We start from the raw sequence: 20,085 nt of genomic DNA, 5'->3' as shown, positions 1-20,085 counted from the left end.
TGCCACGGGCACAAGTGCCAGAAAGGCGACGCTGGGCACAGGTGCCATCACAATACATACATACACACGATGGGCTTCTTTCAGTTTCTGTCTACCAAATCCACTCACAAGGTTTTGGTTGGCTTGAGGCTATAGTAGAAGACACTTGCCCAAGATGCCACAAAACTCTGCATGTACATACATATGTTCACCTGTTACATACCACCACCCAACACTCACATGTATAGAACTTCTTTAACTAAGCAGGGTTAATAATATAAATAGTAATGCACTGTAAATCTACAACAGCATGTAAAACCATATTTTATTCCATAAAATGTTTCTTTTTTCACAATTTACTTCAGGTAGCAGTTGTTACAGATCAAAAAGTCACCACTTCATATTGCATTTTAACTTTATTATCATTTCATACTGTTCATAGGCCATCATAGCAAGCTTTCCCACGAGTGTGGATACGTTTGTGAGAAGATAAATTACAATTTTGAGAAAATGATTTCCCACAGACATCACAGCAGTATGGTTTTTTCCCTGTATGAACAAGTTTATGGTAAGACAAGCCACCACTCTGAGAAAATGTTTTACCACAAATATCACAATAATACGGGTTCTCTCCAGTGTGGATCCGCCTGTGAGATATCAAGCTACCATTCTGCGAAAATGTTCTACCACAGATATCACAGTGATATGGTTTCTCTCCTGTGTGAATACGTTTGTGAGAAGACAAACTGCCACTGTGAGAGAACATTTGACCACAGATATCACAGTGGTATGGTTTCTCGCCAGTGTGAACGAGTTTGTGGTAAGACAAACCACCACTCCGGGAAAATGATTTACCACAGATATCACAATGATATGGGTACTCTCCCGTGTGTATACGTTTGTGATAAGATAAACTACCATTCAGAGAGAATGTTTTACCACAGATATCACAATGATATGGTTTCTCCCCTGTGTGTATACGTTTGTGATAAGATAAACTACCATTTACAGAGAATGATTTACCACAGACATCACAGTGATATGGTTTCTCACCTGTATGTATACGTTTGTGGGAAGATAAATTACTATTTTGAGAAAATGTTTTACCACAGATATCACAACAGTGTGGTTTCTCTCCTGTATGAATATGTTTGTGGAGAGACAAGGAACAATTTGTAGTAAACTTTTTACCACAAACTTCACAGTGGTACAGCTTGGAGACTGAGTGATTTAATTTATGTTGAATCAAATTCTTTCTTGTTGTTAATGATTTTCTGCATATATCACGAGGGTAGGATTTCTCTTTTGCATTTTCCTGTGTCTGGGTAGATGAATCAATATACTCAAGCCTTGCTTTCTTATTCATAACTTTGTGTTCCACATCTATCCAAACTTGAGTTATAAAAAACAGGTTGGCATCAGTTTGATGAATGAATTAGTTTTAGTCTTCAAAAGTTGATAAACATGTTGATCATTTTCAGTGAAATATTCTTATCTGAAATAGAAAGATATAAGGGACAATGAAGTATAAGCATGAAAATTATTGGAGAGAAGATATCTGACCATAAATACTACAAGTTAGATTAACAAAAAGACACATATTTACAGAGAGAAAAAAACAAGAAGCAATTACCTTACAGTCAATTCATTGGAGTAATCCCAAAACCCAACACCCTCCCCTCCCAATTCTACGGCCTTGGCCTTTAAGGAGGCTATCCACATGCTAGAAATAACAGCCAAATCTCACAAAACTGCGATAACATAACGAAAGAAATATGTAATCAATCTACTCACCTTTCTGCAAAAATTTCTTTCAGAGAAATTTCCTGCAGTAATATAACAACTGGAGTCGATAACAAAACCACAATCCAGTGGTATGAGTTTTGTAGAGAAGTGTGTTCGGGGAAGATGCTTCTGGACAAAGCTCCGCTCGGTGGTCCAGGTCACGAAGTAGAAATAGACGAGAGTTTGCTCTTTAAAAGGAAAAACCACGTCGGGAGAGTAAGCCATCAAACGTGGGTTGTTGGATGTTATGACATCACAGTGAAGAAAGGGTTTCTTCAACGTGTTCCTGATCGAAGCGCAGCAACACTTGAGGCAGTAATTATTGAGAATGTGTTACCGGGTACTGTAGTACATACCGACAAATGGGTCAGCTACAGGAATTTAGAACAGCTGGGTTATATTCACAGGACGGTGAACCATTCAACAAATTTCGTCGACCCTGAAACTGGCGCTTGTACGAACCATATTGAGGGCTACTGGTCCCGAATCAAAAGACGGCTGAAATATGTGACTGGATCATCGGGTGACATGAAATGGTCCCGCGTTCATGAGTCAATGTATCGAGAAATGTATGGATTTACTGCGAAGAAAAGCTTTGAGAATTTCTATACATTTATCGAACACATTGCGGAAGTTTATCCTCCCTAAACTCCATCAGCGCGGCTTCCCCGAACAAACTTATCGACGAAATTAGGAAATTACTCTGAAAGAAATCTCTGCAGAAAGGTGAGTAGATTGATTACACATTTCTTGTTTTATTTTATCGCCTTTTTATGAGATTTGGCTGTTATTTCTAGCATGTAAATAGCCTGTTTGGGGGGGGGGGTAACAATCATAATTTACGTGTTTTTACGCATATATATATATATATATATATATAAAAAAAAAATTTCTTGAAAATTTCCTTTGTTTTATTTTATCGCATTTTTATGAGATTTGGCTGTTATTTCTAGCATGTAAATAGCCTGTTTGGGGGGGGGGGTTGAATTGAAATTTTTCAAACGACTTTTTTTAACAATCATAATCTACGTGTGTTTTTACGTATATATATAAAAAAAAAAATTTCTTGAAAATTTCCGAAAAAGGGGGGGGGGGGGGGGCGAAATTTCCAAATTGAGATTTAAAAAATTTTTTTTTTCAGAATCGGAATCTCCATAGCCTAAAACGTGGGATTCCGTAAAAAAAAAACAAAATTTAAAAGGGGGGGTATACCCAGATTACATATACTCCATCTCTACCATTTCATTCTTTTACTTTTTTTACTTGTTTCAGTCATTTTACTGCGGCTATGCTGGAGCACCGCCTCTTTTTAGCCGAACAGATCGACCCCAGAACTTATTATTCTTTGTAAGCCTAATACTTATTCCATCGGTGTCTATGCTGAACCGCTAATTTACAGGGACGTAGACACACTCACATCGGTTGTCAAGCGATGGTATGGGAGACAAACACGGACATACAAATACACACACACACACACACACATATATATATATATATATATGGTGGTTGTCTACTCCTTAAACAGAGTTTGACCACCTCCTGCACCTACACCTTAGCCCTTTCATGGCGTCTGATGTGGCTTTTTAAACCAGACAGTGTTTTGAAAAAACACCCACACAGATTGCACCTCTGATTTGCACTACCAATACCTGCAAGTAAGTTCTGCTCATTGTGGATCCTAACATGTCTTTTAAGACCCCCATTGGATTTGCAAACCCTCTGGCACACACCACATTCAAACGTGTGCACAGACATATAATCAGAATAGCTGGATGAGGTTTGTTTTCCATGGGTTCGCAGGTGAGATTTGAGGCCAGCCAAGGACAGACATGGTCTGTCACAGACTGTGCACACAAAAAGGTCCTTGTCATTCACCTTCTCAGTCTTTACATTTTTCCTTAAATGTCTCTTGAGCCCTGCTTGCATCATCCTGGCCTCTTCAAATGCTTTCACTCCACTCCACACCCTTGTTCGCCATCCAACTCGATCTGAAGCGAGGACTTCTATATCTTTTGGCGCCATTCCAATTGACTTCATAGCAGTTCTTATGCCATCCTTAAACCTTTTTTTAGGTTTATGCCGATAACGTTTCCCCTCTGCAAGCTCACCATAAAACAGCTGTTTCGGCATGCGTTCATCTGCCATTCGAACAATATGGCCACACCATCTCAATTGGTTCCTCAAAATCATGGCTTTAATTGAGGGGATGCCTGCAGATGCAAGGATATCTGTGTTTGGAGTAAAAGAATTCCATTTAATTCTTAAAATATGACGAAGGCATTTTTGGTGGAATTTTTCTAACATTTTAAAATGCCTTTCATAACAGGTCCAAGTTTCACAGGAATACAATAGGGATGTTAAGACAAATGATTTGTAAAGAGCTAGCTTTGTATTGTTATTTATATGTCGCTGGCGCCAGACGCGTGACTCCAAGCCACCAAATGCTTTTGCTGCCCTTTGAATTCGCAGGTGTATTTCCGTATCAAGATTTCCATCATCTTGAACAGAGCTTCCCAGGTAGACAAATGAATTGACAACCTCAAGTAACTTTCCCTTAACAAAAATTTTAGGGAGGTTACAAACAGCACCATACGCAGGTTGATACATTACAACTGTTTTTTCAGATTGATGGTCAGGCCAAAATCATCACAAGCTGCATCAAATGCAGATACAAGGGATTGCAGACCTGATTCAGAATGACTAACCAGATCGCAATCGTCAGCATACAAAAGTTCCCTAATAAGTGAAGTAAAAACCTTCGTTTTAAACTTCAGTCGGGTCAAATTAAAAACATTCCCTGTTGTTCGATATTTTATGTAGATACCCTCCTCAGAGTTTTGAAAGGAATGTGACACCACAACGGCAAAGTATATTGCAAAGAGGGTGGGTGCATCAAGGTTTCCCTGCTTTACTCCATTTTCCACAGCAAAAGATTCAGAAAGCCTACCACCAAAATTAACCCTAGCTCTCATATCCTGATGCAAAGCCTTGACCATGTTTATAAACTTTTCTGGGCAACCAATTTTCCCCAGAATTAGCCACAGAGCACTTCGATTAACAGTATCGAATGCTTTGCTCAAATCAACAAAGCAATGGTACAGAGCAAGATTCTGTTCAATGCACTTCTCCTGTAATTGTCTGACAGTAAAGATACAATCAGCTGTGCCCCTGGAGGAACGAAAACCACACTGAGACTCAGACACCATACTTGGAACTATAAAGGTATTTAAACGTTCTAACAAAATGCGGGCGAGCACCTTTCCAACCACAGACAAAAGGGAAATCCCACGAAAATTACCACACAGATCCTTTGGCCCCGATTTATATAAGGAGACAAGAATGGCATCAATCCAGTCTTGAGGCACTTTCTCACTTCTCCAACAGTGACAAATTAAAATATTTAAGAGTTCCATCATTTTGTCACCCCCATATTTCAAGACTTCTGCACAGATTCCATCAGATCCTGGAGACTTGTTGTTATTCAGCTTATTCATAGCTAAATAAATGTCATTTAGAGTTGGTTCAGATGCCATCTCTTCTATAACTGGAAGTTGTTCAATTTTTTCTATCGTCCTCATATTAACGGATGATGGTCTATTCAAAAGTGCAGAGAAATGTTCTACCCAACGCTTATGAATAGAAGCGGTGTCAGTCAGAAGAAAACATCCATCTTCTGTTCTCACTGGAGCTACTGAAGAAGATTTTGGACCATATACCTCCCTAACATAAGAATACAAACAACTGGCATCATTTCTATCAGCTGCTTCTTGTGCCCCTTTTGCCCTATCATTCCACCATTCCTGTTTAATTTTCCTTAGAGCAGTTTGCACCCTCCTTTTCAGCTTTCTGTAAGTTTCATTTGAGTTGGGATTCAATGACTGAGAGAGCAGTGTATTGCCTAAGTTTTGTTTTTCTAAAAGTAGATCATGAATTTCTGCTGATCTATCTGAGAACCAATCTCTGGATTTATGAGATTTAAATCCCACTGACGAACTTGCAGCCTGAAATACTTTTGTTTTGAAATCTTCCCATAAATTGTTTGGGTCAAGATTAATACTTTCTATAGCGTCGTGGAATCTTTGCAAGTTGCTTGATAATTTAAAGTTTGCAACGTTTAACTTTTTGGGTATCTTAGGACCAGACTGTCGGTTTTTAGGTTTTATCGAAAAATCTATTTTGCCACGCAGTAGATGATGGTCAGTCCAGCTCTCTGCCCCTCTCATGACCCGAACGCTAGAAACGTCTTTCATATCACATTTCCTAATCAAAATATAATCTATGAGATGCCAGTGCTTAGATCTTGGGTGCATCCAGGTGGCTTTATATTTATTTTTCTGCTTAAACAGAGTGTTGGTGACAACCAGATCATTCTCAGTACAAAACGTCAAAAGAGCTACTCCATTTCTATTGCATTTTCCAATCCCATGTCGACCTAAAACAGGCCATGAAACATAGTCCCTTCCAACTCTTGCATTGAAATCTCCCAAAATGACCAGCTTATCAGAAATTGGTACTTTCCTCAATAATCTTGCTAGATTGTCATAAAACTGTCCCACAGTTTCCTCAGAATGGGACATTGTTGGTGCATAAATACTGACAACGGTAAGAAACCTACCTTTTGTCAGTTTGATACGGCATGACATGATCCGGTCAGATATACCACTTGGAAGCTCTGCAATGGAGGACACTAGTGTATTCTTGAGAGCAAACCCAACACCAGATTCTCTACGTTGACCCTTAGGTAGGCCTTTCCAGAAGATAGTATATCCATAAGCAGATTCCATTACTTGACCCTCACCAGAGAGACGAGTTTCAGAGAGAGCAACTATATTAAGGGAATATTTCTTTAGCTCACATGCAATAAGTGCAGTACGCCTTTCTGGCCTCTTCGTGAAATTATCATCAAGAAGTGTGCGCACATTCCAACAGCCAAAATTCAAACGATGTTTATTTTTACTTTTTCTTGAGGACTATTTGACCACAGTGGCAGGATGACGACCGGGTCCAGCCTGTGATACACTGGGACACCTGCCGGGCCAGACCTGTTCCCCTGATGTTCCCAAGCCTTTTTTGCCATTTACTGAATTTGTTTCAGACATTTTAAAATAAGTTTCTACTTCTTCTTCTTCTTATATATATATATATATATATATATATATATATATATATATATATATGACAGGTTTCTTTCAGATTCCGGCTATGAAATCCACCGACAAGAGACATTGATAGAAGACACTTACCCAAGGTGCCACGCAGTGGGGCTAAACCTGGAACCTTATGGTTGGTTAAACAAGCTACTTACCACACAGCCACTCCTGCGCCTATTTTGTTTAGTAGTTACTTTCTCTCTTTACACATTACGTTTTTTAACTTGGGAAAAATAACTTTGTAAGTTATGTTCTTTGAAAATTACCGGGAAATTAAGCGGAAGTGACGTATCGTTACAGAACCTCGTTCTCTTGTACTGAAGTCGTCGATCTTCGTATCTTACATTACTTTTACTTTATTTATCATTAAGCCGTATAGTGAATAATATATATATATTCTCTTATGCTGTGAATATCCATATTACCTTGAAATAAGTGAAGGAGTCTGTTTACCCGCTGTTTCTGTGCAGAACAAAGGGAAAAACCAGCGATATTTTTATTAATTTTCCGCGCGGTTTATTGTTCTGACTCGTTTCTACTTCTTCATACACGTTCAGGTCAACCATGGACTACAACATATTTTTTAAATAGAGAAACCCCGATTCACAACCTGAAGATGTTGAAATGGTGTCTGTTGAGGAAATTGGCGAATCTGTAAATACCAGATATGACATGGATCGTAATAAAAAGAATCTGGCTTTAATAATAAATAACGTAAAGTTTGACAAATCGACTAAAATGTCTGGACGAGAAGGATCCGATAAAGATGCATCGGCAATTACAGAGACATTGGAGTCATTGCATTTTAAGGTGATGGACCGCAAGAATTTATCAGTGGAAAGCATGAAAGAAATCTTTTTGGAAATATCTATGATGGACCATAGGAACCATAATTGTTTCGTTTGTGTTATATTGAGTCACGGTGAAGACAATAACGAGATATTTGGTATTGATGGCAAAGTAAAACTTGACGAATTAATGGAGCCGTTGTTTCCTGAAAAATGCCCAGGTCTAATAGGTAAGCCAAAACTATTCTTCATACAAGCCTGTCGGGGAAAGAAACGGGACAGTGGTGAAATTATGCACGATGGCGGCGATGTCAGAGTCGAATATCAAAATGTCACATCTCACAAAGTACCACTTTGGGCAGACGTGCTTCTGGCTTATTCCACTGTCCCTGGATTTTACTCCTATACACGTAATACGATTGGATCCTGGTTTATTCAGTCGTTAGCTCACATTTTAAGAAAACACGGAGACCGACTTGAACTGCAGCAATTAATGATTTTGGTAAATCGTAAGGTTGCCTATGAATATGAGTCTATAAACGGTGATGACCGGTTGAATAAAAAGAAACAGGTTCCTTGCATAGCAAGCATGTTAACGAAAGAATTATACTTTTACAAGTAAATTATTTTGTCTTCTTTCTCTCCTCGTGTACACGCACACTCTGTTATCTTGTTATACGTTTCAGCCATAAGGCTGTGAAAATACGAAGTATATGTATATTTTTATTTATATTTAGCAGAGGTAACAGTTATTCAGGGTCCGAGAGCTTCGTGTTTGATAAGTGACAACACACGAAACTTTCCAACTTTGAATCACTCTGTTACTTTTGAAGGCACAGCCGTCCACCTAGTGGTTTCCTTTATATATACATATACAGTAATCCTTTGAGATCTCGTATAATTTTTCTGAATTTCCTGATTCTTTCAATGTACTAGTTCCATGGTATTAAATTGATATTAATCAATATCTAATTTCTTTACCTTATTGTTTTAATTTATACATATACATATACACACACACACAATATATATATATTCACATCAAGTTGTTTTACACCAAATTTACAGAAATCAACGAATAATAATGACAGATCTGCGGATGAAAAAGAAATATGGCCAATAAAGGCATAAATAAATGTGTGTGTGTGTGTGAGTATGTAAAATACTTGAAATTTATACTTATCCATCTTAATTTCTGCTAAGAACATTTGCTAAATTTGTGTTGCTGGCAACCAGTTTCTTTAAAATTATTAAATATTCTGATAAAATAAAAATAAAATTCATAATTTTATACGTTGTCTAATTATGTAATAACTATATGTATTGTTGTTTTATAGCTGTTTTTAAATCTATTCTCGGTAGAGATGGACTATATGTAATCTGAACCTTTCCCCCCCCCCCTTATTTATTAAAATGTATCAATGATCCTGACATAATATACTTAAAAGATGTTAGTTAAACAGAACAGAACTTACAAATATTTCTCACAGGATATCACTATTTTCTTCTCCTTTTGCTTAATAAATAATCTTGTAAGTAAATTACAGGAGATAATTCGTTATTATTAAGAGAGAGTAAGTAAATGTTACAACTGCAATGTTTATAAAATTTGGCGAATGCAACACAGCGTAAATATCATTGAGTGCACGAGAAAGAACTTACCTCGAATGACTAGAGAGTGATACACAGTTTCCTGTTGTTTAACCTCTGATAGAAACGTACCCCAAACTAAGTGACATTAAGTTTATTAAATAATTGAAATTGAAAGGGGTTCGACATCTTAATGAGATAAGGGATCTTTGGGGTTTGACGGGCAACATTTTTTTTGTAGTGTTTTTGGTGCCGAAACACTTTCAAACTTCGAATATTTGTATATTTTGTGGTATAGAACATAAAAAAAAATGTATTCGAAGTTATTTTATGTAAAAAATTGTTGTATTTCGGTAATTTCAACCAATCACTGACGTCTATTGCGGTGAAAACAATTAATGCCGTAACGGTGTCATGGGATCTTTTCCCTTGAATAAAATTAGTCCCGTTGTTTGTCAACAACAACTACCCGTGTTACTCTTATTTATGACATCGTTCGTGCGTTTGTACTGGTTTTAGCTTTAAGGTTTTAGGGTTAGGGTTTGGGTTTTAGAGTTAGGGTTAGTTTTAGGATTACGGTTAGGGTTATGATTATTTTTGCCATAACCTTAACTCTAACTCATAACCATAACCCTAACCCCAACCCTAACCCTAAAACCTGAACCCTAACCCTAAAACCCTAAACCCTTACTAGGGATTAATGATATAATTAAACAGGGAATAACACACTTGACACCGAACAGCAGTAACTGTATTCAGCTGAATAGACGTCAGTGATTGGTTGAAATTACAGAAATACGACAACTTTAACATGAAATAACTTGCGATGTACAATTTTTTGTTAAGAAGGTTAAGAGAAGAAGTTTTATATGACACAATTTACCAGTGTCCCAAGTTTGAAAGTGTTTCGTTAAGAAAACAAATGTTGCCCGTCAAACCCCAAAGATCCGAGATAAGTAGTAGTAGGTGGACGAAAAGACTGACAGGGGATTTTGAGAGTCCGTAAAAAGAAAGAGAATCCAAATGGAGTTAGAAAGTGTGTTGAATGATAGATTTGACAAAGATTGGAGTTAGGAAACATAAAAACAAAATTTATGGAAAAATATAAGGAAGACATTTACTGATCAGCAGCTTAAAAGCTGCTTTGAATTATATATTGGTCTTCTATATATATTAGGTTATAGTTATTCTATCCCCCCATAACTTTTACATTGGTTCATATTGGTGACCTTTACTAATCTAACCTCAAAATTTCTAGATAATATTTTCCAGCATATCTTGGACAGGATCACCAAAACTGAACCTTCTCTTCAGAGCAACATAAATATTTCGTCCTGGACCACTTGTTTGATTGGTATTTAATCACTAATGAACTCTGACCAGCTATCTCCTCTGTCTTTTTTATTGCTACCATACTAGTCTGAAATATTGGCCTTTTCCGTAAAAAGTGTCTTTGGCGATCTTTACCAAAGATCGGCCTTTTCCGTAACACCCGCACGATCTTCACTAAGGTGTTAGGGTTAGGGTTATGGTTAGGGACGGAATTCCCTAACCCAAAGCCTAACTGTAACCCTAACCCTAAACCCTTCAAAAGAAATCGCGCTCTCTGTATCTCTTTCGCTTTTACGACGTCGTTTCCCTCCAACACTTTTTACGGAAAAGGCCAATCTTTGGTAAAGATCACCGAAGACACTTTTTATGGAAAAGGCCGATATTTCGGACTGGTCTCAAAAGATCGCCGAAAAACTAGTATCCACAGTGAGGATAGGTTGTTAAAATTCAGGGAGCTAATACCTTTGAAGGTAGCAAAGGACCCCATCCTCAAGGCTGTCACAGCTGCTAACCACTCTCTGCACGCTCCGCCTCGTTACATCGGAGTCAACTTTCCTGGCGAGGAACAATGTCCTGTCCACTCCCATGTGATGCATGGTATGCAGTCTCCTCAACTCCGAGTCACTCAGACAGCATACTGCAGCCACAGCCTGCTCCGCATCCTCTGGCACTTGCAACCAAGCTCACTTTACCCTGGTTAGGACGTCTGCCCTGTTCTTTTCGGAAGGCACAAAAATTACGCTCAGCTCCAGATCGAACTCAACGGTTAGCTCCCGCAATATTCTCAATCGGTGCTTTACCAGCATCTCCGCAGCCCCTTTGGTTCGCACCCTCCGCTCATTGGTGAGGACTGTCGTCACCCAACCAAGCACAGCGGCCGAAATAGCTTGTGGTGAGATGGAGGAAGAAGACAACAAGAAGCAAAAGGACAGAATGAAACGTTGGACCTTACCTTGCCGACCGCAGTGGAGTACACAATCGCTCCTGATCAGAACACGTCTTTCTCGTAACATCGCTGTTTTCTGACTGCTCCACGTGCTAGCCTTCGACCGCGTGTCGCCGACTTCCAATCTGACCCTTCCGGTCTGTCTTCACCTCTGTTTGCCTCACCCCTCTCCACCACAACACACAGCTCATCACAGCCCATAACACTACACATTGTTTGCTAGTGGCTGGGGAATATCATTAATTGCTTTTATTAGTCACAGAACCTCTATGATGGTGAAATTAATGTGGTCATATTAGCTAGGAGACTCACATGTCAGACATGGTCAGGTACTTTCTAACAATATGTACGTATGTTACACATCCCACTGTTAAAAGCATGTCATCAACAACAATAGGGATGTATAAAGAACATCTCATCATTAAAAGCATGTCATATACCTTAGCAATAAGAAGGTATACAGAATATCGCATGTCAACAAAAGGTAGGTATGTAGACAAGCTGTTGTTAAAAGCATTGTTAGACAGAACACAAAAGTTAGGAAAGGATCACACCATGTAGTGAGATGTCTTCAACAAAGAAAAACAAATGTAAAGACAAAATGTACAAATATTTTAACTGCATCCAAAACGAGGAAATATATTTTCTTTATATTGCCCCTCACTTGACTACCATAATTCTCATTTAATTACAAACATATCCCATTGATTTATTGTATGATAACATCAAATATCTAGTGTTTAACTTCCAATAAAAATAATATCTAGCTTCCAACATTTAATGAAGATCAGTTTTGAAAATGTACAACCTTTACATTGATCATGACTACAAATTCTGTAGTTTATGGTTGTGTTAGGACAAGTTTTGGTGAGGTTAGTGTTTCACAATATTCCAGTTTAGACCCCTCCTTTATGTACACCAGTTTGCTACAAACTTATTTTAAAAATAAAACTAAAAAATATAATCATCAGATAAAAAATTAAGAAACTAATAATAAAACACTCTATTTAAACAATATGAAATGAAATATAATTTTGAAAATTCAACTGAAAGTCAGAAATAAAATTTTAAAAGACTTTTATTCCATAATTACTGATTTTTCATTGAAATGTTGCTATTTTAATCAGAAATTTGAATCTTGTTCTATATCACTAATTGAGAAAATGAGGAGTAAAACAAGATTATTCTCTTGATGGAATATATACCTAATAAAATTTAGAATTTCCTTTAGACAGAATATATGTGAATATTCTGAGATAAGGCTTTTATTAAAAATATCGCATTTGTAATTTATCCGACCAATGTCAATAGAGTTGTGGTTATTTAAAATATAGGGTTGGAAGGTTATCATCATCATCATCATCACCACCATCATCATCATCATCATCATCATCATTGTTTAACCCTTTAGTGTTCGCATTATTCTGCCAAAATTAATGCTTTTTCATCCACATTGTTTTGAACTAATCATGCATTATCTTGTAGCTATGAGATTTTGATGAGGTAGTAAGTACCAGGGTAGATAAAGCAATTAGGAATATGAAGACCGGGAAAGCCCCCGGCCCATCAGGAATCACTGCAGAGATGCTCAAAATATCTGGCAGTGTTGGCTATAGCCTAGTCACCCGTATTACGAACCAGGTGATACACGAAGGAGTCATACCCAATGACTGGTGTAGCAGCATCATAGTCAACTGCTACAAAAGTAAAGGTGACGCTTTAGATACAAATAATTACAGAGGCATCAAGCTGTTAGATCAGGTTATGAAAGTTACAGAGAGGGTCATAGCCCAACTAATTAGGGAGCGAATCAATTTAGATGAGATGCAGTTTGGGTTCGTGCCAGGTAAAAGCACTACTGATGCCTTATTTCTAGTGAGACAGTTGCAGGAGAAATACCTAGCTAAGGATAAACCTCTGTACCTGGCTTTCGTTGATATGGAGAAAGCCTTTGACAGGGTCCCCCGATCCCTTATCTGGTGGTCAATGAGGAAACTTGGGATAGAAGAATGGTTAGTGAGAGCTGTGCGAGCCATGTACAGAGATGCTGCCAGTAAGGTGAGGGTTGGAAATGAGTACAGCAATGAATTCCGGGTAGAGGTAGGGGTCCACCAAGGTTCCGTCCTCAGCCCCCTCTTATTTATCATAGTCCTCCAGGCAATCACAGAGGAGTTCAAGACAGGTTGCCCCTGGGAGCTCCTCTATGCTGATGACCTTGCCCTAATTGCGGAGTCACTATCAGAACTAGAGGAGAAGTTTCAGGTGTGGAAGCAAGGTCTAGAACTGAAGGGCCTTAGAGTCAACCTAGCTAAAACCAAAATCCTAATAAGTAGGAAGGTAGATAAAACACAAACCCCTTCAGGTAGATGGCCCTGCTCAGTATGTAGAAAAGGAGTAGGTAGTAACTCTATAAGATGTACCCGGTGCAAGCTATGGACACATAAGAGGTGCAGCAACATCAAAGGCAGGTTAACTAGCAAGTTAGTTTTTGTTTGTGGCAGATGTTCAGGTGCAATAAAGACTGTAAACAAACAGGAAACAACTTCTATCTCATTCCAGGGTGAAAAACTAGAGGTAGTCGATAGCTTCCGCTATCTGGGCGACCAAGTTAGTAGTGGGGGTGGGTGCGCTGAAAGTGTAGCTGCTAGAATAAGAATAGCCTGGGCAAAGTTTAGAGAGCTCTTACCCCTGCTGGCGACAAAGGGACTCTCACTCAGAGTAAAAGGCAGACTGTATGACGCATGCGTACGAACAGCCATGCTACATGGCAGTGAAACATGGGCTGTAACTGCTGAGGACATACGTAAGCTCGCAAGGAATGAAGCCAGTATGCTCCGTTGGATGTGTAATGTCAATGTGAATACCCGTCAGAGTGTAAATATCTTGAGAGAAAAGCTGAACATTAGAAGCATCAGTTGTGGCGTGCAAGAGAGACGATTGCGCTGGTATGGACATGTGGTGAGAATGGATGAGGATAGCTGCGTGAAAAAGTGCCACACCCTAACAGTTGAGGGAACCTGTGGAAGAGGTAGGCCCAGGAAGACCTGGGCTGAGGTGGTGAGGCAAGACCTTCGTACATTGGGCCTCACCGAGGCGATGACTACTGACCGAGACCTTTGGAAATGTGCTGTGCGTGAGAAGACCCGGCAAGCCAAGTAAGATCGTTGCCAGTGCCCCTGGACTGGTTCTTGTGCGGGTGGCACATGAGATGCACCATTTTGAGCGTGGCCGTTGCCAGTACCGCCTGACTGGCTCCCGTAGGATTTTCGAGTGAGATCGTTGCCAGTGCCCCTGGACTGGCTTGTGCGGGTGGCACATAAAAGACACCATTTTGAGCGTGGCCGTTTTTGTGCGGGTGACACGTAAAAGCACCCACTACACTCTCTGAGTGGTTGGCGTTAGGAAGGGCATCCAGCTGTAGAAACTCTGCCAAATTAGACTGGAGCCTGGTGTTGCCATCCGGTTTCACCAGTCCTCAGTCAAATCGTCCAACCCATGCTAGCATGGAAAGCGGACGTTAAACGATGATGATGATGATGATGATGATGTAGCTGTTAATTTTTAAAACGATATTGTAGGGTTGGTGTGAGAGACCAGATCTGGCCAGTTTGAACATAAAACAAGCAGAATACTTTTGGCTGCATATGGCCGGTTAAATGCTAAAGGGTTAACGTCCGCCTTCTATGCTAGCATGGGTGGGACAGTTTCACAAGAGCTGGCCAGGCCAAAGCCTGCACCTGAATCTTGTGACTGTTTTGGCAGGATTTTTACAGCTGGATGCCCTTCCTAACATCAACCACTTAGCAGAGTGGACTTAGTGCTTTTGTCATGGCTCAAGCACAGACGAGGTGAATAGTGCTTTTTATGTGGCACAAGCACAGGTGAGGTCAGTTTTGGCAAGTTTGTTACAGCTGGATGCCCTTCCGAACACCAACCACTTTACAGTGTGGACTGGGTGCTTTTAAGTAGCACCTGCACTGACAGGGTCACCAAGTACTTGTAAGACAAAAAAAAAACACCTTGAAGAGGGGAGGAGGTGATCTTGTGTTGGATGATGTAAAGGTTATAGTGAGACAGATACAGGTGTATTGCTGTAGAGGAAGTACAAGGTTACCCGGCCAGAGAAAGAAAGATCAGGAATGAAGACAAACAGGTGTGCTGCCACAAAGGAAATACACTGTTGCCCAACCCGAGGGAAATGCAGGAGGAGAGAGAGTGGGAGACAGCAGAATAGAGAGGGTGGCAAAATGCCAGACATACTCACAGGGATCAGAATATAAATGGGATGGTTGAGTAAAGGAAGAGAGAGATATAGATGGGGGAAAGTGCCAGGGCATACCCTTGAGGTGTGAATGCCATAATATAAGTGGCAGGATATTGTGTAGGAAGTGTGATTAAAGAGTGCGAGTAAGTAGCAAAAGACCTGGGTATGTATAGAGTTGTGGGGAGGGGGGCTACTGGATAGCAATAATATAGAGGAACAAGGGTGTGAGGACAGGATTGAGGAGTGAGAGCTAGGCATAGTGAATGAAGGAGTTACATGTGGGTGGAACACACAGGTCAGGGGCTAGCAGATATCAATAATAGAATGAGGCAGGGCATGTGGGTAGATCACACAGGTTGGGGGCAAGCAGAGAGCAATGATACAGTGGCACAGGGCCAAGAGGACAGGATTGGGGAGTGAGAGGTAATCAAAGTACATGAAGCAGAAATGTGAGGAAGAGAACAGATGTAGTTTGGTTTGTTGTGGTAGAGTGCGTGAGATGTTTTCTTAAGTGTGGGTGGGACACACAGGGCCTCTAGAGCTCAGTTTCACTGACGTGGGCGGGTCTTCTCTAGAATTTCATATCACCAGACATCTCTATTGTCATTTCCTCTGTGAGGCCCAACATCCTGAGAGCGGTCCTTACCACTTCACCCCACATCTTCCCGGGTCTCCTTCTTCCACAGGTACCATCCATTTTCAGTGATTGGCACTTCTTTATGCAGCTGTCCTCATTCATATACATCACATGTCCAAACCAGCGTAGTCTTCTCTCTTGCATACTACATTTGATTTCTCTTATGCTCAACTTTTCTCTCAATACATTTGCACTTTGCTGTACATGTTGGATGTTGCACATCCAACAGAGCATACTGCATTCATTTCTCTCCAGTCTACGTGTGTCTTCTGCATTCAGAGCCCATGTCTCACTACTATGGTGTATAGCCATTCATACACAAGCATCATATAGTCTCCCTTTCACTCTGAGAGAGTCCTTTTGTTGCCAACAGAGGTAATAGCTCTCTGAACTTCCTCCACCCAATTCTTATTCTAGAAACAATACTTCCAGAGCATCCTCCACCATTGCTAATTTGGTTACCTAGGTAACAGAAACTATCTACAACCTCAAGAGAGCCTCTTGGGCATTTGAGAGAATCTAAGTCCCGTGTGCTCTTAGTGCTTTTTGTTCCTACACATCTGCCACAAACAAAGACTACTTTATCTGTTAATCTACCTGTGATTCCACTGCACCTCTTATGAGTCCATAGTTTACACTGCAGGGCTTATCCCTTGGTTCTGTTCTCATAATTGTTTCATTAATCCAGTAACAACAATACAGAGAATGTAGCCCTTAAAACGGTTTTTGAGTATTTATTGAGAATACCAAACTGTCTTACACAGGATCTTGTTTTTAGGAATTCCCAATAAGTTATGAATACCCAAATTGTGAAGTCAGTTATGTAATAATCAAATGTGGAATAGCCTTGACCTTTCATAGCTTGCACTCGGGTGTCCAAGTCAAGTAATGCTTCATTGTAAATGGTATTATTGTACGTAGCAATTTCTGCTGAGGTTTGCCTTTGAATCCTTCCTAGATGTCCATGTTTGATGCAGGCTTCTCTATAGGTCGTGCAGACTTCCCATTGTGTCTTAGAAAGTCTGTGAATGATGTAGGACCTCTGACAGTGTGTAGCAGAAAGAAGCATTCCTACTGATTAGGGTGCACAGTGTACACCCACCTGATGGCCCCACTTCTGAAGACAGCATCTTCTTTCCAACCCTCAGTGCATGTTCCTTGCTTGAGCCTGTTCCATCTATTTTGTGTCTAGGTACAGTAAATGGGGATCTCTACATACAACAGTGTTCAGGCAAACAGATTACATTGGCATAATTTGAAGAAAGCTGTCAAAGTGGTTTCTCAAGGATTCAGAACTGTTTCGAGCATTGTCTTCTATGAAATATACATGCTGGCTATATTCAAGACATACAAATAGATTTTAAGGTGTTCCTACATGTAAACAGTGTGTGACTTTTGTGTTGACAGTGCATTTGTCTAAAAGCAGAACAGTTCTTCATGCAGTGCTTGTCAATTGGCTGAAGTGACATGAAAGGTATCATCATTCATGGTATATTCATGAATAAGTGATTAACTAAAATAAGTGGATCTATTGTTTAGGAAAATACTATTTACTTGTTTAAGGGTTGTCATCATCATCATCATCATCATCATCGTTTAACGTCCACTTTCCATGCTAGCATGGGTTGGACAATTTGACTGAGGACTGGTAAACCGGATGGCTACACCAGGTTCCAATCTGATTTGGCATAGTTTCTACAGCTGGATGTCCTTCCTAATGCCAACCACTCCGAGAGTGTAGTGTAGTACTGGATAAATTGCAAAAATAACTCTAACAGTTCAAATACTAAGAAATAAGCATACTCAATTTGATTTATACCAAATAATATAGGAAAATGAATGGGTTATTTCCCTTGACTGTTAAAATATGAAATAGCTTTTTTCCAATGATAACTTTATATATTTACTGTATCCTAGAACTGTTCATATAATTCACTTATTTACATTCATTATTACTGATTTGAAACAAATCTTTGTTGACTATTGTTTTTACATGTAAACAGCGAGTTATTGTGTTGGGCCTTTTTACTCAAAAAAATAATTCATTTGGTAGATTAAGGTTTTCAAATGTTACTCTGCTTATCAACTTTATTCTGCACTAACGATCAAATAGCTTCTTTTATCTTCAGCCATAGATTCATATCTTGTCAGAATAAAGCAGTGAAACCGACTTAAAGTATGTAGATGGGTAGGTTGTTGTTCCATCTAATGTGACTCTGTTCAAAAGGCTGTAATCTTGTTTGGTAGTAAACCCGGTATGAAGAAATACATGGAACAAATGTGATAACTTTAAATACGTTTATTGTGGTTACATGTATATATACACAAGCTGAATGAAAGTGGTTGATGGACATTTATTCATATATCTACATGCATCTGCATGGGTTGAATGTTAGCTGTTAAGCTTGGTGAGAAGCTCATGAACTGCGATGCATTAGAACCAGTGCAGTGTGTTGGTGCTGTGTAGATGTTGTTGACAACGTTGGTGAGAGACATGAGTGGTGGCGACGAAGATGGAGGTCGCTGCAATGTGGTCAGTAGTTAAACTTAGAAGGTCTGAAACCAACAGACGTTGAGATTAGAAGGAAGTCAGCTTTTATAGCTGCTGGTAGGCTCATATGCTGATTTGGAACAGACTGTCTCATGTGACTTATTTGAAGGCTGCCATTGGTTGGGTTGCATATTAGCGCATGATAAAGTAAGAGACAAATTGCACCAATACCAACCAATCAGAATGGTAGACACAATGGGGTCCAAAACAGCGCCCAAAGGTTAGCTGTTACCTGCTAAGTTTGTATGTCTGTTATATAATTGAGAGAGGAAGTTCACTAGAGTTTGCTACAAGTACATAGCCTCGAAGTACCATAGAGTTTGGACATACAGGGTGCATTGGTTAGTTGTAATAGGGCAGTGATCAGATGATACAATAGGTGTGGAGACAGCATATAGTGAGTTGAAACCAAAAGTCCAAGCAGTTTTTGTTTTTCTATTTTCAAAGAGAAAAGAAACATAAATATGAAAGAGAACAGCAAACAAGCCCCACACTTTCATGAGAGAAAGAAAAGTTAGGGAGAACAGGTCTATATTAAAGTTTAAAGAAGAGGCAAAAGGGGCATTTTTAACATATCCAAACACAAAGTGTCTGCATATTTTTTGCAAGTAGGTTGACAGAAGGACCACTTCTATAAGACTCTTCTATCAAACTGTCGAACCCATGCCAGAATGGAAGGACATTAAATAATGACAATTCATCTCTTCTCAGTGATGAGAGCTATGTGACATTAGGAAAGCAATCCTACAGCTGATCAGTTAATACTGAAGCTGTACTGGTGATCACTAAGGAGGGAATGAGACTCAAAATACTGAGGCTGATCAGTATGTTTCAATTGTTTCTGTGGTGGTGGTGGTGGTGGGGGGGGGGGAACAACGATTTAAGCCACCTTGAGTAATCCTTTGAGTAATCAAAGGGTTTCTTTCACCCAGGTCTCTTTGATCAGAGGGATGGCAAAGCCAATATGTCTCAGAGATACAACCAAGCGAATAGATTACTAAGAAAGTCAGTAATGCCAGAGTCAAAAGCATCAATAGAATGTGTTCCATTTGTAAGTTTG

General features: G+C 39.5%; 1 protein-coding gene and 1 pseudogene across 2 annotated transcripts; one reads left to right on the top strand and one right to left on the bottom strand.

Moving 5' to 3' along the window:
* Nucleotides 1-274: 274 nt before the first annotated feature.
* On the bottom strand, nucleotides 275-9,362 carry LOC106871469 (uncharacterized). Its single transcript, XM_014917944.3, has 2 exons — nucleotides 9,181-9,362; nucleotides 275-1,474 (listed from the first exon to the last, which is right to left on the bottom strand). Exon 2 carries the CDS (start codon nucleotides 1,343-1,345, stop codon nucleotides 416-418), a length of 930 nt encoding a protein of 309 aa, XP_014773430.2. The 5' UTR covers nucleotides 1,346-1,474; nucleotides 9,181-9,362; the 3' UTR covers nucleotides 275-415.
* On the top strand, nucleotides 7,209-8,996 carry LOC106871465 (caspase-3 pseudogene; annotated as a pseudogene). The gene has a single exon (XR_016242223.1). The product of XR_016242223.1 is annotated as a caspase-3 pseudogene (transcript).
* Nucleotides 9,363-20,085: the final 10,723 nt, after the last annotated feature.

Source organism: Octopus bimaculoides, chromosome 6 (genome assembly GCF_046866305.1).
Source record: "Octopus bimaculoides isolate indiv1 chromosome 6, ASM4686630v1, whole genome shotgun sequence".
NCBI classification, from domain to species: domain Eukaryota; kingdom Metazoa; phylum Mollusca; class Cephalopoda; order Octopoda; family Octopodidae; genus Octopus; species Octopus bimaculoides.
The sequence above is the reverse complement of the archived record's forward strand: the minus strand, read 5'-3'. Positions and strand labels throughout refer to the sequence as shown.